The 22876-nt window shown below is 34.6% G+C and overlaps 2 protein-coding genes across 6 annotated transcripts; one reads left to right on the forward strand and one right to left on the reverse strand.

Moving 5' to 3' along the window:
• On the forward strand, window positions 2933-4565 carry LOC109712002 (hydroxycinnamoyltransferase 4-like). The gene has a single exon (XM_020235408.1). The coding sequence runs from the start codon at window positions 3044-3046 to the stop codon at window positions 4370-4372; it is 1329 nt and encodes a 442-aa protein (XP_020090997.1). The 5' UTR covers window positions 2933-3043; the 3' UTR covers window positions 4373-4565.
• On the reverse strand, window positions 13446-21739 carry LOC109712000. Of its 5 annotated transcripts, none has more exons than XM_020235405.1 (10): window positions 21610-21739; window positions 19759-19856; window positions 19516-19632; window positions 19124-19432; window positions 18632-18727; window positions 18290-18349; window positions 18083-18152; window positions 16675-17600; window positions 15295-16506; window positions 13447-15155 (listed from the first exon to the last, which is right to left on the reverse strand). In XM_020235405.1, exons 2-10 carry the CDS (start codon window positions 19844-19846, stop codon window positions 13492-13494), a joined length of 4542 nt encoding a protein of 1513 aa, XP_020090994.1. In that variant the 5' UTR covers window positions 19847-19856; window positions 21610-21739; the 3' UTR covers window positions 13447-13491. The 5 variants fall into 5 exon arrangements, with proteins under 5 accessions (XP_020090993.1, XP_020090994.1, XP_020090990.1 ...); XM_020235401.1 differs by having other exon boundaries at window positions 17714-18152; XM_020235404.1 differs by lacking the exon at window positions 19516-19632 and having other exon boundaries at window positions 13446-15155; window positions 17714-18152.

Consider the following 22876-nt stretch of genomic DNA (forward strand, 5'->3'; position numbering starts at 1 on the left):
AAACGCATAAACGAAAACAAAAATGACGAATATGAAATAATCAAACCATAAGCAGAAATAAAAGAGAACACACAGATTTACGTAAAAAAATTTTTATAGGAGAAAAATCACAGACGAGAGAGAAGAGAACTTCACTATCGAAAAAGGGAAAATACAGTTCAGAGAAGACAACCAACTTCAATCTGTCGCCTCTAGAGCAAAAACGACAAAAAAAAAAAAATCTTAATAGGCCCGAGCTCTCCGCTACTGACCAGGCCCGAGCTCTCTGCTACCGACCACAGACATTCATTTTTCCTCCGCAACTTATTTTTCAATTTAGTCGCACTGCGAAACTGTCGGCGAGTCGAAATCCCGAATTGAAGTTGATTATCAATTTCGAGTCACATCTAACAGAAACTAATAATTCTTTTATTGTTTATTCATAATTAACTGCAAATTAGGTGTATTTATATGAAAAGTTAGATTTTCTAAGATTACATCTGAAAAAACAATTGGAAATCAACTAATCCTGTTTGGAATAAAATATATATTTGTACTTTATTTTTGAATGGTAGTGTCTTTTAAGTTATGACATGGTGTACCTTTGATGTGTTCTTAGTTTAGGGATGTGCTCTTTTGTAATTAGTATATATGCCCATTCATAATAGCTAGGGTGTGTGAAACAGTCTCTCAATGTATTTTTATTTTTCTTAAATTATTGAGATCTCAAATAAAAAGCAATCCCTAGCTACCCCCCCGAAAAAAAGGAAAAAAATATAATTAAAAAAAAAAGATTGAGTAATAAAGTATTTTGATAGACCATCCAACCCCACCAAACCAAAAGCTAACCCAAATCAATTTGACTACATAATCAAATTAAAAAGGTACTTTGTTTGATCTAATTAACATTAATTAAAGCATGCAGGAGCCATTTGTCAATTTCCAGGAAACTACTCCATTAATTACCAAAAAAAAAAACATGTCCTTAATTTAATTGTGTTTTTTTAAGGTAATTAATGCGTTTTCCTAAGAAGGGGCCCTTAATTAAGTTCCACAGGAACCATCTTGGTACATGCACAAATTCGAACAGTCCATGTCAACAGTTGCTTTATGACTCGACTTAGTTCCCGGTCAATATATACTGAAGGGGATGTGTCTGTACTAAAGTAGTGTGGGGCCTGTTTAGACTTTAGATTACACGGTTGTGAAACTTTATAAAATTTAGGTTAAATTACAAAAAAAAATTTCCGTTGATACTTTTTTTTTTTTTTTTCTGTCATTCAAAAACATACATTTTGTTCCTTTAAAAAATAAAAAATACTCACTTTATATAACTCTCGTCGTCAGTATTCTGTTACAGTTCTGCTTATATCCTATTTTTTATACCCAAAATATTTCTAAAATCTTTCTCATTCCTCATCCTCGGTCACGCCGCCTTGCCCTCCTCCGCCTCACCCTCGCCCACCTCTCGGTTCATGCCCACACACATGCTCTCTTCCGCCTCCGCTGCCTCACCCTCGCTCGCCTCTCAGTCCATACCCATAAACACGTTCTCGTCCGCCTCCGCTGCCTCACCCTCGCCCACCTTTCCGTCTACGCCCACTCTGAAAAAGACGAAAAGTAATTTAATCATTTTGTCACAGTGTATTCCTCTGTGAATAATTTTTATTTTTTAAAGGGATAAAGTATCGATTTTTGAATAACATGAAAAGAAAGTAAACAAACGGGTATTGACGGGAGATCTAGTTTTCTATAATTAGTCTAAAATTTATATTCTATTTGTGATTTAACTCTGAATGATAGCTAGATGCTCCAAATTCGAAGACTAGACTATTAAACATATCTCAAATATAAATATAAGCTGGTCAATGGAGTTAGCATTTCCAGAGATTAGATTAGATTTTTGTTTTAACCTACTTGTGAAATGAGTAGTGCTATACAAACACATAATGTTGTTTAATATTAATTTAACAGTGTCAAAGTAGAAGATTCTAAATTTGAGTTATTTCAGTCTGCTAACATTATTACTTTTTTCCTATTTATACTATAAATCATTCTCTAGCTAGCGGCATAAATTTTTAGGAAAAAAATGATTATTTTATATAATTTAATAAATGTACCCTGTAATTATAATCAGAGTGTTGCTTGTTAAACAATGATGCTAATTATTTAATATTTAATTGGCTGTATATTAAATTATTGTTTAAGTTTGAGCTTATCATTTGTCAATTTAAATTTGATTCAAAGTAGAACTGTAGTAGAATTCTATGTTAGTTTGAAGGTACGGATATAAATTTTATCTTTAAGACGTTCAATTAGAGTAGTATTCTTTTCTTGCTCCCATGCATCCAGTTTATATATATTTTTCTCTCTTTTCTTTCTGTCTTATTTTTCTATAAAAATTTTTATGCATTATCACAGAGAGAAATAAGCATGATTTATAATTTCCTATTATAAATTTAATATCATAACCCAAATAGTCAGTGTCAGATCCTTAACATCGTGAGAAATGCTAAGTTTACACCCAATTTTGAATTGTAATATATACAATCCTTCATCCTCGACTCGGTTTGCATAAACCCCTCTTGGGTTTACCCAATCCATTTTGAGTTTTAAGCAATGCTCTCTCTACAACTTTTTTTTTTTTTGTTGTAATCTTATAACATTCTTTTATTAAAGTAAAACAGTATCATCCACTCTCCATTGTATATGGACTATACCAAATTTCAAAATATAATAGATGACCATTGAAACAATCATCCATGGGAACTACCCCACAAAATTTGTCCCATTTATAGTGGACCAACCATATTATTTTGGTAACGCGCATTACTCACCTGTAGGACCAATCAGCATCTACCACTGTGCACTGCACACCATGGTTGAAACTTTCCCCCTCTCATCGACCAGGACTCAAACGCCTCCCTCTCCAACCACTATAAATACCCACCAATTCCTGAGGAAATTAAAAAGGTGTGCTCACATTCATTCGTTCATAGTTTCACACGCTTACGCAAACACAAGATCGATCGAATTAAATTGGGATCGAGCCATAGAGAGAGATATGAGCAGCAGCATGGTGGAGGTTGTGAGGTCGGAATTGGTAGTCCCGAATGAGGAGACGCCGAAGCACAGGATCTGGCTGTCGAACCTCGACCTGGCGGCGAGGAGAGGCTACACGCCGACGGTCTACTTCTACCGCCCGAACGGCGACCCGGACTTCTTCTCCGCCGAGGCGCTGAAGGCCGCGCTGTCCAAGGTCCTCGTCCCCTTCTACCCCTTCGCGGGCCGCCTCGCGGAAGATCGCGAAAACGACGGCGACGGCCGCATCGAGATCGACTGCAGCGCGGAGGGCGCCCTCTTCGTCACCGCCCGCTCCGACCGCTACACCCTCGACGACCTCAGCGACTTCGCGCCGTCCGAGGAGATGCGGAACCTGTTCGTGCCGCCCGCCGGCGACCCCCGCGTGCTGCTGATGCTGCAGCTGACTTACCTGCGCTGCGGCGGGGTGGTGCTGGGGACGGCCATGCACCACGCCGTCGTCGACGCCCGCAGCGCCTGCCACTTCATGGAGACGTGGGCCGCCCTCGCCCGCGGATCCCCCGACCCCATCGTCCCGCCGTTCCTCGACCGCACCCTGCTCAGGGCGCGGTCGCCTCCCTCCGTCGCCTACGACCACGTCGAGTACAAGCCCGACCGGACCGCGAGGCCGCCCGGCGCGGCATCCGACTACGCCGCCGCCATCCTCACCCTCTCGAAGCGGCAGGTCGACGGGCTCAAGGCGCGCTGCGGGCCCGCGGGCGCGTCGGCGTTCCGGGCGATCGTGGCGCACGTGTGGCGGTGCGCGTGCGCGGCGCGGGGGCTGGCCCCGGACGAGGAGACGAGGCTGTACACGATGATCGACATGCGCAGCCGGCTGGTGCCCCCGCTCCCGCCGAGCTACTTCGGCAACGCCGTCATCCGCACGTCGGTGGTCGCGAGGGTCGAGGAGGTGGGCGGCGGCGCCTCGCTGGCGTGCGTGGCGCGGCGCATCCGCGGGGCGACGAGTCAGGGGGACGAGTACGCGCGGTCGCTGATCGACTGCCTGGAGTCGACGGACATGATGAAGCTGCCGAGGAGCGGCGTGTCGCGGTCGAGCCTGCGGGTCATCAGCTGGCTGGGGATGTCGATGTACGACGCGGACTTCGGGTGGGGGGAACCGACCTTCATGGGCCCGGCGCTCATGTACTACAGCGGATTCGTCTACCTCATGAACAGCCCCCGCAAGGACGACGGCAGCGTTGCCGTCATCGTCTCGCTCGAGCCCGACACCCTGCCCGCCTTCAAGAAGATCTTCTTCCAGGACCTGCACGGATCGCCTGCGCCCGCCGATCATCCCTGTGAATTGCATTGAATGAATTGAATTGAATTGAATTAACCAACCAGTAATTAGTACATATATATATATATATAACGTACTACATTGGTACCCTCTTCTACAATTTTACCACTAGTACGTAGCTTGCTTGCTAGCCAGTGTACGTGATATGCATGCACGGCGCCATGCAACATGCAACTATATATACATGAGAGGTTTTTTGTTTTAATCTTTCCTCTTTTTTTTTTTTCTCTCTTCATGATGCACAAATTAATCAAAGTGTTGGACACTTGATTCCTGCTGGTTTCCCATACGTGTTATTATACAGTTAATATGTACAAGAATTTAATGTACGTGTATATATAGAATTATTTGTATGTTCCAACACAATCATTAACTAATACATTTGCTGTTTAAATATTATGTCTTAATTAATTAAGGATCCACGCACCTATATATACTTGTCCTAATCAATCAATTAATAAATCAATTAAATAATGTGCCTTGAACTCTCACTCATCTACGTACGTACGTGCTCTGCTGGGTAGTTAATGAATCAAGCATATATCTTAGATGAGATCCTATTCACGAATAATTTTTTCTTTTTTTTTCCATTTTGGGAAACTTTCAAATTATAAGTAGGTGGGATTGGGAACACCGAACCCAACAAAATGGGTTTCACCTACTCTCTTTGACTCGATCAATATATATATATATATATATATATATATATTGGAATACTACCAATAGCACCAAATTATTCGTGCTATTAAGTTTTCGGTCCTTAGATAAAGAAATGTACCGCTAGAATGATGTGGATCCTTTAGAATTGAGTAAGTTGTTGGTTAAATAGTCTAATTTAACTAGTGAAAGTAGTCAAAGATTAAATGTAACGGTGGAAAACTCGATAGCACCTAGCGCTTGGTGCTATAGATAGTATTTTAGTCGGACTCTTTATATATATAACTAGGCTGGAAAACTAAATAGCACAAAACTATTGGTGTTATTGATTTTTTAGCCCTTGGATTGATAAATGGATGGTTAGGATGATGTGGGCTCCCTAGGGTTGAGTGATCGAGTGCTTGGTTGAATAGTATAATCTAACAGATAAAAATAATCAAAGGGTTAAATTTAATGATAGAAAACTCAATAGTACCAAATATTTGGTGCAACCTATTGCACCCCAATCGGACACTATATATATATATATATATTCGGGTCTCGTCATACTTTGTCAACCACGAACCAACCTGGTCAATCCTTCACCTACTCTTGCTTTCAAGTTTCAACTTGGAATATATATAGTAATATAGGCATCAATGACGTAATTAGAAAAATAAAATAAAATGAAATAAAATATTTGACAATAATTATATTTGCATCTGTATTTAATGTACGAAACGAATTTCGATACTGATATTAAGCAAATATTAAATTTTTGTAATTAATCTTATTTGATGAAAAACGAATTTGAATACAGTTCAAATTAGGGACGAATAAGGATATAAATCAAAATTTAATTTCACATTTAAAACTAGCTATAGCAAGAAATTTTTAGTTTAATTAGTAATCACCATATATAGTAGCATCCGTGGCAACTATATATCAACTTGTGTGTCACCAATTACTAACTTACTAGGATTGTGACATGAATATTTTATCTCGAATATACTTTAATTTACTAAAGAAGTTGTAGTATTTGATAGATAAGAAATATGATTAAACATCTGCAATTGAATAACTTATTCTACTTTCTATATTATTTTTCGAAATAAAATAAATTATTTATCTTGTAGATATGTTATTCTATTAAATCATGAATGACAATACTTTTTAAAAAAACAAAAGTAAATTTTTTTATATCCGATCATACAAAATTTTATGCTAAATTAATAAATTATTCAAAAATAACTTATTCTGACATGCAAATAGAACCTAGATCGTTCTTAGTTATCAGAATCCGAGCTCTGTGCTTATAAGACCGCTTCGATCGATCCTTCTACGTCATTAAATACTTAATCTAATGAACATCCGCTTAATTAAGCATCCATTAATTTATTGATGAATTTTTCATCAATTAATTTATGTGTCACATCATACTCTATCTTATCAATCCCTTTTTTGAAAACAAAATAATTAACTTGTTAAACTCTCACCAAAGTACTCTCCCGGGTGGTTAATGGGACCTATATTTCACAAGCAATTAATTTTGCCCGTTTTTCAAAATTTTTGGGGGAAGCATTAAATCGTTGGTGGGAACAAGAGAAAATGGCTCGTGCCTAAAAAGTCCAAACGTGTCGTTAATATGTTCAAGCTCATTGACTCGACCCACCCACCAAATTATACTTCACCAACCTCTAGGGATGCAAATGGATCCGGATTGATAGAGCTCCTGTCTCGATTCATTCTTAATGGAGCAGTGAATAGAAACAAATAAACAAATTCGGGACGAGAAACGAGGCAATTTTTATGATCCGAGACGAATTTGGCATCAAAAACAAAAAAAATTTTGACCCGCCTCGAATCCACCCTGAATCCGTCCCGAAAATTATTTATATTTTTTTAAAAAATTTCTAAAGAAATAATGTATTTACAAAAAAGTTTAAAATACAAATAAATTAGTGTTCTCATTTTTTATGTATTTGAAACTTTTGAATTTTGCTTCGAATTGTAATTTATATTTTTAATTTTTATAATTAATGTTGTTAATTATATATATAATATTATAAAAATTATTAATTTATATTTTACAAAATATTAATAATATTATAACTTTATAAAAAATATTAGTTGGCGGGACAGATTCGGAGCGCCAGCGGAATGCGGGTTACGAGACAAGACGAATTATGGAATATATTTTTTAACCTGTCACGATCGAATTCGGGGGAAGAGGCGGGGCGGGATTTTGATAGTCGGGATGAGAGGCGGGGCAGGGCTTCTGCCTCCGATCCGCCCCGTTTGCATCCCAGCACCTACCTCTTATTTTGACTTTGTAATGTAGGAAACAGGAGCTTAATTTGGAAATTTTGGCTAGTTCAAAAAGTGCACTGGTAAATTATGATGAATTAATGATCTAACCATGGAAAGCCATTCTTGCTTGCGCCACCCAAGTTGAAGATGTACTCAGTTTTTGATATAAATACTTGGTTAATTTTATACAGCTCCATGTGAACATATCGAATAACATATATATATCCTTACAAAATTTAAATTTTAAGATTTATCTCTTCAAAAGTCTAATAATATTTATATTTGCCTCTCCGATTTATTACTATATGCTCACTTTTTATGTTTTAACAGAAGATAATTAAAAATGTCAATTTTGTCATCACAAATATGTTCTTCGAAAAGCCCCAACTGATAAAATAGTATAGAAATGTCATCTAAAAAAAATTCAATGATCATCTTCTTTCTTTATAAAAACTAATCCAATCCACAAATATTGCAATCTATTCTATACCTTTTCTCTCATCCTTTTGCTTCATTACCTATCTAATACTTTGTTCTCGAAGAAGGGGGAGTGTCACAGGCGATTTCTCGACGCTCAATATGGGTGAAGCAATATACATTGTGGATGAATGAGGGCGAAAAAATTCTAGTTATGGATTTGAAATGTGCATTAAGAGAGAGAGAGAGAAAGAAGAAGAGGAAGAAGATTTTTTGTTGCTAGGGTTTTCATTGAGAAAAAAATATACAGTGGGATAAAAAAGTCAATTACCTCATTCATTAATCAAGGTTAAGTATTTTATCTATAATTAGCTATATTTTTCTAACGGATATTACCATTAGGGGTATATTTAAAATCATTAGGACATTTTGAGAAATAAATCTGAAAACTTAAACTTTGTAGAGATATATCTACTATTCAATATATTTATAGAGAGTTGTATGAATTAAATTATCCCTAAATACTTTATGGTATAGTAAAAATATACATAGCTTTTTTAAACTATGAACCATTTTGAATTCAGCTACCTAATATTTTTATTTTTATTTTTTTACTTACCGTCCAGCCTTTTAACTTATTTGATTTGAATCAGTCAATAATATTTTGACTTCAAAATTTAAGTTAATTATTTGCTTTAATAAATTTATAGTTACGAGAACTGCATGAAGTATGCTAACTAAATCTGTAAAAATAAAATAACGTTTTCAAAATTTAAAGTTAAAGTGTCGCAGTGACTCAAATCAGACAAATTGAAAATTTGAATATTAAAATCAAAATTTTGAAAAATTTGCAAGCCAATTCAAAATGATTCATAGTTCAGACAAATTATATATGCTTTTACCTTTTGATATTAGTATGCGGAAAAAGCACATGATATTAGTAGGCCTTTTCATTCGTTAGAACTCCCAAATAGTCAAAAGCCCATGTAAAATGGGTTAAATTAAGCCCTTACAAATTAGGATAAAACTGCACCAAAGCATGGTTCCTAAACTATTAAAAGTATCATATTTTAATTTCAAATTTCAATGGCTTACTATAACAGAATTAGATTATAGAGACACATATTTTGGACACTTTTGTGTAAGTGTTCCATTTATACCAAAACTTAAAAAAAATCTACTAATGACTAAATATAAAGCCAAATCAAACAATAAATAAAATGTTACTCTACTCAACCCACCCCACCCAGCCCATTCAGCCCGATTACAAACAGAAAAGAAAAAAAAAAGAAAAATCGATTATCATCTCCCTTTTCTCCTCACTCAATCCACTGAAATTCTAGACAAAGAGCCCTTCCCTCTCCTCCTCCTTCGCCACCGCAGCCAACGAGGTAGAGTTCTGCGGTTGATAAATGTTTAAATAAGTGTTGGTAAATTAACAGCACTATGTTTAGGTTATACCAACGCTTTTAACTGTCACGATACACCTAGCGACCCCATATATAGCAACACTTTTTAAAAGTGTCGGTAATTTAGCCAGCAATAATTTTTTTTTTTTACCTATACCGACATTTAAAAGTGTCGTTATACGCCATTTTGTTGCAGTGACTTTTTAAAAGACCTACATTTTTGTAATTGTTGTAATCATGTTTAATCATTAGATTTTATTCCGAATATCATTGTTATATTATTATGTAGAGTGTAAGATTTACGCCTATTATCTAGGTGTACTGATAGCATTTCTCATACATAATTTAGGCATATTACTCGGCCGAACTAATCGGATTTACGGGTTTGGGTGCGTGTGTTTGGGTTAAAGGCCTACGGGCTGGGCCGACGGGCCCTCTTGCTCTCTTAAAAAAAATAGAAAAGTCTACTCGAATCATGTTATCTGGCATGATCCAGTGATCTATCTATTCACTTAACTTATTTATAATAGTGTGGAAAGTGTGGAAATGCATTCATTTCCACTTAACTTACATCATGACCACTTATTAAGCATATAGAATACACCAAGTTCCTACATAGAGTATGTATGGATCGTAAGCGCTAACCAACTATTTCAAAAACACGTGCTAATAGAAAATGCGCATCCATCGCATTTAAAGATTCAGCCATAGCGCTCCCGTGCTTCAATTTGACTCGATTCACCTGAACGTTGGATCGATTGTCGGGCCTCTTACCGTTAGATCTCTTGTAGACTGCACCTCCACTCAACTTATTCTCACTCAACTCAACTTATTAATCTCCCGAACTTATTATCACGGGGCAGAATAAGTGATATGGCATGCATGATCCAATGATCTATCTATTCACTGAACTTATTTATAATTGTGCGTAAATGCATTCATTTCCACTTAACTTACATCATGACCACTTATTAAGCATATAGAATACACAAAGTTCCTACATAGAGCACAAATAGGATTCACATATTCAAATCTATGCAATTAAATTATATCTATTCTAATTTAATTAAGATTTAACTCGATTTGCAATAACTATAAATTAAGTTAAATCCTAACAGTAATATTATATTCTATTTTTAGTATTGACTTGAAAATTTTCATGTAAATCATGGTTGTATAATCGAAAAGTTATAACGGACTGCACTTAGCATAGTTGGCTAAGAGTTTAATGATTGATACACGAGATTTCAGATTATAAATCTAATTGATTTGCATTTCTAGTTGATCATTTGAAAATATGAACAAATTAGATTACATGCTATCTTTTTTTTCTCTCAAAATATAAAAATAAAAATCTAGCTATCCAAACTTGATTGTTATCATTACAAAATTTTTAACTTTTAGTAAAATAAGTTAAAATTTAGAAACTAAAGCATAGTTTTCTTCGAATAATCATTAGAGTTTGGTCTAGCTAGTAATAATGCCTTCCATGTTCTTGTTGGGGTCCATCAGCTGTAACCAGGTCCAGGAATAAGATATTATACTTAAAAAGTAAAAAAATTTATAAAAATTATCTAAATTATGAATTATTTTGAATTGACTGTTTAGTTTTTAAATATTTTAATTTTACTATATAATTTTTTCAATTTGTTTGATTTGAATCCGTCAACAGTATTTTGACTTTAAAAACGAACTCTCCGTGATTTTTTTTCTCATATTTTGTTTTTTTCTTACGGACATTTTAGTTTAGGAACATTCTTAGTTGATGTGTAGATTCAGAGAACCACTTGATCATATCCTTCGTTTTTTTCCTTAGGTTTGAGAATTGTCACCCACAATTTTTCCATTTAGTTTTGAAATTATATATATATATATTTTATTTCCATACAAATGTGCTGCACTTTTTTCTTCAAAATTGTTTATTTTGTTAATCAAGCTTTATTTTTTTAATAAAGGCTTAATTGTATTATATTACACTATAATTTATAGATTATTTTCTAATTTCTATGCTGTACTCTTTTTAAAAAAATTTCAAAAGCACTACTCAGCTATCGTTTTTTTTCTTTTCCATCCCCGCACTATAATATACAAAAGATATTATAAAGTACTGATTAAAAGTGGTAGAATATATATTCAGCTCATTTTGATATAAAAAATAAAAAAATATAAATAATAATAAAAGAATAAGTAAAAATGACTTAATAGAAGTTTTCAATAAATCTATCATGGAAATTATTTTACATTATTTCTACTATTTAACCAATGCATTTTAATAAGTTGTGAGATGTGTTTAAAATAATGGATTTATTAACAATAACATAGCGATTAGTAAGAAGAAAAGTTATTTGATAATATCTTTGAGAAAAGAAAATAGCATAAGAAAAAAAAATAAAAATAAATTTATATTATAGTGTAAAGATTAATAAAACATAATAACACAATAATATCTTTGAAAAAATGTAAATTAATAAATAAAAAAAATTAAAATATAGTACAATAGAGTATAATTAAAACAACAACAACTTTGTGTGAAATGATAGCATGATATATGGAAGAGAAAGAAATTGATCACATGCCCACTGCGCAGGAGGAATAATGGTAGTAACAAGAATCTCCTCAAAAGTTAATAATTTGCACATTAATTATAAATTGAGTTCATAAAAAATAATATTAATTACAAATAAATAATCTTTGGTTATCAAATTTTTAATTTTTAAATTAATACTATTCTAAGTACCACTACTAAAATACTCTAGATATTCAAGAACCAAAAAATATAAGAAAAGTACTATTTATTTATTGTCAAAAGTATTCTGATTGTGTTCAATTGAAATTTATCTTATATGAAATGTAATATCGCACACATAATTAAATTGGGTTAATTATATACAGGTCCCCGCAAACATAGTGAATTTCAAATATATTCCTGTAAGTTTAATTTTCATAAGTTATTTTTGCAAAATTTCTAATATTTTCATATATATCCCTACGGTTTGAATTCGTTAGAAACTTTTGACATTTTTACCCGAATTAATTTTTGACATTTTTATCACTATTATATTATACTGTTATAACTTTTGAAGAGACATATTTGTGATGGCAAAATTGAAAATATAAATAGTTTTCTAATAGTTCTCTAATGATAACAAATCAGATGAACATATCAGAAAATATTAAGACTTTTATAGGAATAAATTATGAAAGTTGAACTTTACAGAAATATACACTACAATAAAAACGGTGTATAACGACATTTTTAAATATCGGTACAAGTCAAAAAAAGTGCTGCTGGCTAAATTACCGATACTTTTTAAAAGTATTACTACATGTAGAGTCGCTGTAGGTAGGGTCACCTTGATATTTGGCACTCACTCCTCCAGCGACCTGTGGCAGAGGGCTACGTGGCGATCGTAGCCCTCTACGGTCCCTACAAAATCTTCGTGGCCGAAGTCCAGCTGCCGGAACCCTATTTCTCATCGGCTGCACAGCGGAGAAGGAGAAGGGGAGATAGTGATTTTTTTTTTCTTTCTTCTTTTTTTATTTGTAATCGGATCGAGTGGGCTGGGTGTAGTTAGTTAAGTAGATAAACTTTTTATTTTTTATTGGATTGAACTTTATATTCAAGCCTTAATAGAATTTTTTAAAAAATTTAGGCATAAATAAGACACTTGTATAAAAATATTTTAAAAACTAGTATTTAACCCGTGCTATGCACGGATAATATAATAATATAAAATAACATAAGTTATTATGTGATGATAAAAAAAATTATTCTAAATAATATTATATTTTTTAAAATAATAAAAAAATATACTATTGATCTTAATTATAGTACATATAAAAATACAAAAGCTAGAAGAAAAAAATTATAGATCAAAATAAATACTCAAATAAAAAGTAAATTTTAACCATGTTCTATAATCTATGAATTAACCTGCAAAATAATTTATAATTATAAATTGATGTGCAAAACAAAATGATAATTAAAATTGATATTCAAAATTACAAATGACATTAGTATTTAAGCATATAATGAGATCAACTAAACTTTCATATTTGACACAAATTAGAGTAAGCACACGTATATGAGAGACAAACAAATTTTCAAGATTCAAAAATATATAGATGTTGGTATTCTAGAAAATATAAAGAAAAAAAACTTTGTTGCATGAAGATAAAAAGTACCTGCTCCAATAACAATATAGATAAATTGTTAGATAAGTAAAACGCTAAATATCATAATATTAGTGTATTTTTTCAGAAAAAATATCTAAACTTATTTAAAAAATAAAATGACAGAATTGAATTGTTGAATAATTGTAAAATTTGAAATAACATGAAGAAAAATAAACCGCTCACCTATTTTAAATTTTGAAACACTTCTTTAAAAACCACATTACTTGTGGTTTTGGATAACAAACCATCTTTATCACAAATTAGAATATTCAATCCGTCCTTGTTTCGAACTCTAGATATTGCAACATATAACTGACCATGACTGAATATCGGTCTAGGAAGATATAAGCCAACATATGATAACGATTGACCTTGACTCTTGTTTATTGTCATAGCAAAACAAACAGCCAACGGAAATTGCCTTCGTTGCATTTTAAAAGGTAACTTGGAGTCTGATGGAGTAATCACCATACGGGGTATAAACACCTTCTCCCCAATATTGCTCCCAGAGATCACTTTTGCTTCTAGTATATGTTTTCCCAATTGAGTGATCATTAATCTGGTTCCATTGCATAAACCTAAAGACTTGTCTATGTTTCTCAATAACATCACAGGAGCAGCTTGCTTCAATTTGATCATGTGATTAGGAACTCCTGAACATTTAATACTGTTTAAGAAATCAGGTGTATATACATCTTCAGGACCATCTAGGCCCACATCTGTCTTACAAACACTGTCAGAGCTCAAATAAATTTTTTCTTCACCATGAAGCAATGAAAGCATGTATTCATTCACAGCATCCACAATTTCAAGAGTAGGAGCAAGAATCGCTCTTTCTTGTAGGTATTGCAAATCATGAATATTGCTTAACAATGAAGGATACGTACAATCCACTATTGATGCAATTGGATTTGTTGATTCCTTTATGAGAAATTCATCAGGTATTTCTATAATTTCTTCACCATCATTCTCCTCACCGGCTTCTCCATCTCCAACACTTAGTATCCACTTTGAGAACTCTCTCATCTCTTCTAGATTGTAATTAGATGAGCCTGTCTCTAGCCTCATATTTTTTGTTAAAGTAAGAACCTTAACAAAACTCCAAAGATAAGAAGAATTAATAGTTGCAAAAATAATATCTTGTCTTGTCCCTTTAGGAATAACCGGAAGAATTTGCCTGAAATCACCTCCAAAAACGACGACTTTACCCCCAAATGGTTGCTCACAACTTGATGAATTAGAAAACCGTAGAATATCTCTTAATGTCCTGTCAAGAGCTTCAAAACAAAACCTGTGTGCCATTGGAGCCTCATCCCATATGATAAGCTTCGTATGAATTAACAACTCTGCCAGATCACTACCCTGTTTTATATTACAGGTCGATTCCTCAGTTATTGCTAGTGGGATCCCAAATCTAGAGTGAGCTGTTCTTCCCCCCGGAAGTAGAAGTGATGCTATTCCGCTAGAAGCAACATTAAGAACAATTTGACCCTTAGACCTTATGGCTGCAGATAAAGTTCGCCATATGAAAGTTTTTCCTGTTCCACCATAACCATACAGAAAGAAAACACCTCCCTCATTCTTTGACACAGCACTAATTATTGTCTCATAGACACTTTTTTGTTCATCAGTAAGAGATGACATCAAGGTTTTGTGCTCTCTTGTCATGTAATTCCTATCATAACAAAGTTCATCTTGAAGAAGCTTGTTTCTGGCTCCAAGTAAAAGATGTTCATTAGGTAAAGGCATCGGAGGAAATTCTGCAAGACTTTTTCCGTTGCTACGCAACAACTTATCAATCTCAGCAAGAGTCAAAATTTTCAACTCATCATCTTTTAACTGCAAAGCTACAAATATAAAAATTAAATGCTATAATTAGTTATAAATTCTAACTAACATATAATAGTTTATATATATAATATAAGTAACTCAAAGAATTGCAAAATCAATTCATTCAAATATTAGTATTAAGTGTAAGAATGTTACTATTGTGCTGAAGTAGAGTCCTCTGTTTGTGCAAGATATCATCAGCTAAATGATGCCAAATAGTGTCCCAAATAAATTCTGGTCTAGATAGACAATTTGAGAATAACATAGTTGCAAAAAGTCTTCTTAAGTAATGAGCCGAACCCCATGAACTTGCTTCTTTAATACCATCTATATACTCTTTGTCATCATCCAACAACCCCAACGCATAGCAAGCATCTTTGTACGAAGGGTATAGAACACCATTCACAGTTTTGATGTCTTCATAACTTTTAGGGCATTTGCAAAAGTTCAACAAAATTCGCATGTAATGTAATTCACCACTTCCTGGTGGAATATAATATAGTCTTCCAATTGAGAAGCCGCGTTTCCTTGGACGCCAACTGCGAAGATCTTTTTTCCATACAAATTTGGTGGGAAATTCTCCATAAGTCAAATTTCTAGCCTCCTCAAAATTCTTATTAGCTTCCATCCAAGCCAAAAACATAGTTTGATTATTTCCAGTTCTTCCTACAATAGAATCAATAGGCTCATCATCATCAAAGACAACAGTTTGCTCATTTTGGAGATGGAAAGATAACCTCTCAACTGGTGGTTCTCTATAATTGATATCAAAGCCAAAGATCCTCCATACAGCCTCACATGGAGATACATACCTACAGTCATAGTACATCTTGATTTCATCTTGCAAGTGTTCAGATTCACTTGTACTCTGATAGAATGCTGCAGTAACACGATCATGTCCTTTATTGACATATTTGAATAGATATTTTATGGACCTTGATTGATTGCACCATTCCACGTTGATGTGAGCTTGATACTTTATTAGAAGCAATGGATTATATGGTACTACAAATCTATTATCCAAAAGGACATCATTCTTTTCAACGGTCGAACCATCATCTCTACGCTTGTAGATGGGGTAGCCATCATCATCGATAACTGTTCCACTATTAAACCTTTTAGGAAAATATTTGGAACACTTCCCATCCTTCATACAGGGAGAGCTTTTATGAGATATCCCACAAGGACCATGTATCATAAAGTTTTGAACAGCTTCGTACAAAACTGGATGCTTGTGTTTATTAGGAATTTCAGCAGAGATAATTTTATCAATATCATCACCAGTTGGGTATTTATCTTCGGCATTCAAAAATAATAAAATATGAGCATGCGGTAGACCACGCTTTTGAAACTCTATAGTGTAGACAACTGCAGTAAAAAAAAAATCATTACTATCATATAAATATTATTTATATAATATACTTGACTACAATATGAAAAACAAAAGTGACTAAACAATGAGATGAAAATATCCAAATGAATAAACAATGAGATGAAAAAAAAAATATTGAAAACAATATTTGGCTGAAGACTTACCAGCTTTTACCTTGCCAAAAAATTGCTTTTTCTTCAAATCTCTAATCAATTCATCGAGTTTTATTTTAAAAATTCTGCACATTATATCTGGACGATCTTCAGGTTTTAGCCCTCTATCAACAGTAAATTTTGTCATTTCTGGCCATTTTGGATTGCATGTGAAAGTAATAAGGAGATCCGGATAACCCGCCCACTTACATATAGCCATTGCATCTTGATAGTTCTGGATCATATAACGTGCACCTCCGGTGAATGAAGATGGAAGGATGGTGCGTTTTCCTAGCGAAGATGCACTTGTTTCACCCCTTAAGAAAGCTTCTGATAGACCCTTGTATATTTCTACTCTTAGATTCTTCTGATGAGATCTTATATAAGATAATCTCTGTGATTCTATCATAGTATATGCATCAACCACAAATTGTTGAAATAATCTTTTTGATGATAATATTGTTGCAGCTTCTCCAGCTCTATCTTGGATTCTAAATGCAAAGTATTCTCTCATTGTCACTCTCCTCCGCTTTTTGGATGAAAAAAAATTTGATCCTCTAATCTGAATGTCATCTCCATATCCATCTTCACCATAAGGAAATAACAAAGGATACTGCATTGGAAGATAGGATGGATGTAGTTCATGTATTCGTTGTAATAAGCCTGTTTGAGTTTCGACTACAATATCTCTTTCAACAGTGTTTTTTTCAATATCTCCAACAATAAGAGCCGCCACTTCAGATGAGGTTGGAAGATTGTATCTTCTTCCATCAGTTCCTCTTTTTCTTAATAGTCTCAATTTCAAGTCTTGATAATCTTCTGCTACAAATCTATCTCTTGCCATTCTGAATGATTTGGCTAAACAATTGCAATCATCTAGCATACTTTTGAGCTCGTTAACAATTGTGGGGTCAAATTCATCAGAACTTCTACTTGAACTGCAAAATTATTTTAAAAAATCACTATCAGGATTATACAAAATATGCATGCTTTTCATAATATTTATAATTAAACAGCGTATTTTCATATTATAGAGATGATACTTTCATACCTTATGGCACTTATTCTATTTAAAACTTCATTATCTGTATCATAAATGTAGAGCTGCGAAAATCTTGGACGCGAGCCTTGAGTTGGAAGCAAACTTCCAATCATATGACAATTTTGGCCATGTAGTTTAAATACGTATGGCCCCCCTCCTTGATTTATTGTAGAGTCAATTTGTCCTCCCATTGACGTAAATGAGAACATCATATTGTAAGATCTGATCTTTTTTAAAAAGTGATTGCTTCTGGAGTCCTTGTTATGCAATAAATTATTGAGTGTAGAAGGTGGATCTTTGAGCAATGGCAGTTCAACTTTTCCTTGCATGCAACATATAGAATATCTCGGCCTAGTTAATCTCTTATCCTTCTCCAACCTTTCTTCATACCAGAACAATGCACCGCAAAATTCACATGCATAAGTAGAATCTCCCAAATTCCAATAATCTAATAAGATGTTAAGTATAAAAAAATATTAGACACGGGGGAGTGTTGGGAAGTACCTTCTTTTATATATGAAGCATTAGAGCAATAACGTTTAGAAACTATAGACCAGAATAGCAGGGAAAAAGTTAAGTTAATACCTGTTGCATCCAAATTGTACTGTGACTCTTTTTCATCAACATCAACATCAACATCAATATCTGTAATTTTAAAATAACTTGAAATTATAAAATGAATACAATAATTAAAGTTTGAAAATATATTTTGATAAAAATAAAAATTTACAATTGATGTTATTATATACTCATGTAATTTAATGTACACGATTTTCTTTTTTCTTATCTTTAGAATAAATTTGAAGGTTGACAATAAGTGAAATAATTGTTTGTTTGTTCTGTTTTTTCATTTTGGCAAAAAGTGAGTGAATATATATAATAAGAAACAAATATTATAAAAGTTAGTTATAGTTAATAAATTCTCACATGTAGCATGCTTTTGCATCTTAGCGCGCTTTTCTCTCATAATTAAACTTCTCTTCAATCGCGCATTCTTTTTCTGCATATAATCGATAGAGGAACCTACAAAGAAATAGTATCCAACAAAAAAATGACACCAATCTTTTTTATTGAAAGTAAATCATATAAAAAAATATGTGAAAATTAATAATTCACTAACATCATAATTATAACAGGTACTTGATCTTAAAAATCAAATATAACATCAAATATACAATAAAGAATAGGTCCTAACATCAAATATCAAATACTTCAATTACTATATATCAATGGTATATGTTCACCACTGTATATCCATTTTGTTTATTGGAAATTAATATAGGAAAAAGACATATAACTTTATCATTATGCCACCCTACTTTAAGAAAGATTAAACAAAATATAAAATAATTATCTACATAATAAATCTAGGGATGTATAATTTGAATATGATAACTTTATTATTATCGAAGAAAATACCTTCGTCAACAATGTGGTTGGCACAGAATCCAAGATGATTAGGACCTCTAGTATTAGCACCATCGTTTAGATGTTTGTCAACCATTGAAAATTCCTCATCCTTATTAGCATTCCATGAAAGTGACTCTAATACGTTTCTATCTTGAATGATATGCTCTCCAACTCGGATTTGGTGAGGGAAATATATGTTTGAGATATTCACATAATCTGGATGAATGATGGATGAAAAAGAAGGGTCGGTAATTGATGTCCTTTCGAAATGATAGGTAGATCGTTTATCACCATCAGAAAAGCAAAGCACAGAATTAGCTGAAAGACAAAACCATATAAGTAAGCATTTTGCAGCAGTAACCATAGTAATTATATCCAAACTAACGAATAAAGATACTCACAATTTGAAATATCACTCAGAGGAGTTCTTGACATGCTATTATTGCTCACCATATGGCTCAAATTACTCTCAAGATTTTGAGAACCATTAGAATTCAAGACAGGTACTGGAATTAGATCTTGAACAAAGAAAGGTAGATAAAAATGTAAACTTAAGTTGAGAAAAAAAATTATATTGGTTGTAAATAAAATTCAATAAATGGTAAATTATACATAAAAGAAACCAAAACTTATTAAGAGCTTACTTTCACATGGATATGAGGTTTTCATTTTCTTTCCACGCATGATCATTGCCCTTCTAATCCTTGCTTGTTTCTTTTCATTGTGATCCATGTAGCATGTCCTTTTAAATATAAGTGGAAGTAGTTATGCACTTACTACGAATATAAATATGCACACATACACACACACACACACACACACACACACTATATATATATATATATATATATATATAATCACATCCAAACCAATCTTTTGGTAGTATCTCATAAGGCGGACTAAAATATTCATACACCCACTGCTCCTGAACAACAAATTTGGGTAATAATTTGCAACAAAAGAAGATACTTTTCAGCTCCAAGTATATTATCTGCGTATAAATCGTCCAAAACATTAAAAAATTAGCTAAAACGAAGAACACTTGGATAATCTACCACTGCTTAAACCCAAAGATTTCAATATGTTTGAGTTTGCACCAGAAATTTAATCAGAAAAAAATTAAAAATATGAGAAGATAAAAATCTGACTAAAAGATTAAAATTTTGTCTTAAAAATTAGCTAATATCGCCATAAAAAGACAAAATTTTAAACTCAAGTAGCAAAATATGAGAATGATCCCTAAATCACAACCATAAAATTTAGTTTAAAAAAAAAAAAAAGATTATAGTTTCTTAGGGGCTGTTTGGTTTGACTTAAAATTGCTAAAAAAACTTTTCCGTAGAAAAAAATTTTTCGTGGAAAATTTGTTTTACGATATTTAGTGTTTGGTTTGTAAGAAAAGAAAACTATTTTTCAGTTATAGTTGTTTGGTTGAATGTTTGAAAAGAAAAAGTATATTTTGTTATTATTATTATTATTATTATGTAGAGTCTGGCTACTATGCTATTAATAGCACAAAGCACTTGGTGCTACCAAGTTTTCCGCCGTTAGATCTACCATTTTGATCATTTTCACCCGTTAGATCATACTATTGAACCAACCACACACTCAACTCTAAAGGGCCCACATCATCGTAATCACACATCTCTTAATCCAATGCCTAAAAACTTGGTAGCACCAATGACTTGGTGCTATTAATAGCGTAGTAGCCTAGTTCTTATTATGTATTCTATATATTATTTATTTATAATTTATATTAATTATTAGGCTATATATATTATTATTATAATTTATATTTATGAATTAAATATATTAAAATTATATAATATGATAATATGATAAGTATTTAATATAATNAAGAATAGCATTAAATGTAAATTTCAGTACCTGTATATAATGTGAAGAGTCCGCGCGTCATCTATTAACTTAAGTTTTCGGATTGAGGTTAATTAATTGAGGTTAATGATTAAATTATGTAGCATTAATCTAATTAACATGTATATATATATGCGTACTCAAGAGCTGGGGTATCCTGATCAATGTAAGTTACTAAAACTGCTAAGGTTGCATCCCAACAACCAATGGCTCTTTTAATTAGTTTCTTGCTAGCTAGGGAATATATATATATATATATATATATATATATATATATATATTAAAGTAGAATATATTATATATTAAAAAAAAGAATGGGGAGAGAGAGAGGTCCACCTCCATGGACACCTCTCTCTCTCTCTCGCTCTCTCGGTCAGACAGCACGCCTTCTCCTCCCAAAGGCCGCGATTTTTGGGGCGTAAGTTTTCGTTTTAAAACGAAAACACCTCTTTTCATCATTATTCGTAAAATTAATTTTTCGAGAAAAATTTTTTACGGTCAAACAAACGCAGGATTTTTAATTTTCCATCAAAAATGTTTTTTCAAGGTTGTTTTACAACGAAACAAACGCATTCTTAGTGAAAAAAAAAATAATGAGAAAACCAAGAAGGGATACGCACCCGATCGAAGGGGAGAGTAATCGAATACGGCGAAGTCGACGGCGAAATCGGGTTCTAGGGTTTTGTTCACGCTCGCGCGCGATCGAGGAGAGAGAGAGACAGGAGCGAAGAAGAGAGCCAACGTAGAGAGAGAGAGAAAGGGGGAGAGAGAGAGGAGCGAAGAAAAGCGGCAACGTAGAGAGAGAAAGAGAGAAAGGGGGGCCTCGGGCCTGCTGCGTGCTGCTCGCAGGACGGGGGCCGCGCACTGGCCGAGCAGGCCTTGCGGGCCTCTGCTTGCGGAGCGCAGGCAGCCGGCCGCATGGGCCACGCAGGCCGCGCACAGGCCGCAGAACGTGCGTAGGAGGCAGGCCCCGCGAGTCGTGCGGGCCGTGTCGGTGACGCAGGCCGTGCACAGGCCGCGCGACGTGTGTAGGCTGCGGGCGCTGCAAGGCGCGCGGGCCACGGGCGCGCGACGTGCGCAGACCGCGGGCCCCTAGAGACACGCGTGCCACGCGCAGGCCGCAGGCCGCTGGTAGGATACGGGACGTAGACCCCCATGCTAGTCGGACAGGCCTTGGGGCCTCACGCTAACCGCAAGAGCGGGATTTTTTTAAAGCCTAATTAAAATAATTAATAATTAATTAATCAATTACCACCTATTTTAATTTTTTTTTATTCAATGATATTGGATGCTTCTCATCGTACCTTTTTATCTCTCTCTCTCTCGTGCTCACTCCTTCTCTCTCTTCATCCCAACCCCCCTCTCTCTCACCTCTCTCACTGCTGTGTGAGTGCGCTCGATCGCATTGTTCGGAGAGAGAGAGATTAGGGTTCTGGATCGACTCGTGGGCTGCGAAGGTGAGATCGCGTACTCCTGATCGAGTATTTTGTAGCTGCTTGGTTTCGATTTTGTCACTTTTTGAGCTATTTTGGACTGGATCTAGGGTTGTCGGCGTCGATAAAAGACTGTAGAAGCTGCATTTTGTCAGAGTCGCGAAGAATGTTTCAGTTGATTGGGAATTTGTTCTATTTTTTCTAATCATGGAGTGCTTTAGCTGCATCCTTGTGGGCCTCACGCTAGCCGCGCGCAGGCCGCGGACCGCATGGGCCACGCAGGCCGACCACAGGCGGCGCGACTTGCGCAGGCCGCGGGCCCTGCGAGCCACGCGGGCCACGCGCAGACCACGAGCCCCTTGCAGGCCGCGGGCCGCAGGCCTGGAGCTGGCCGGGTCGCTATCGGGCCCGCAGCCCGCGCGAGCCTTGTAAAATTTCTTTTTGGTCTTCTTCT

This window comes from Ananas comosus, linkage group 6 (assembly GCF_001540865.1).
Source record: "Ananas comosus cultivar F153 linkage group 6, ASM154086v1, whole genome shotgun sequence".
NCBI classification, from domain to species: domain Eukaryota; kingdom Viridiplantae; phylum Streptophyta; class Magnoliopsida; order Poales; family Bromeliaceae; genus Ananas; species Ananas comosus.

What these genes read in the sequence shown, in the direction of transcription:
- LOC109712002 (XM_020235408.1), top strand. Translation starts at nt 3,044, where the DNA reads ATGAGCAGCAGCATGGTGGAGGTTGTGAGGTCGGAATTGGTAGTCCCG.
- LOC109712000 (XM_020235401.1), bottom strand. Translation starts at nt 19,846, where the DNA reads ATGGATCACAATGAAAAGAAACAAGCAAGGATTAGAAGGGCAATGATC. An exon ending in CAACCACATTGTTGACGAAG is followed by an intron (nt 18,728 to 19,123) that starts GTATTTTCTTCG and finishes ATTTCTTTGTAG; the next exon opens with GTTCCTCTATCGATTATATG. An exon ending in GATGCAAAAGCATGCTACAT is followed by an intron (nt 18,350 to 18,631) that starts GTGAGAATTTAT and finishes TTAAAATTACAG; the next exon opens with ATATTGATGTTGATGTTGAT.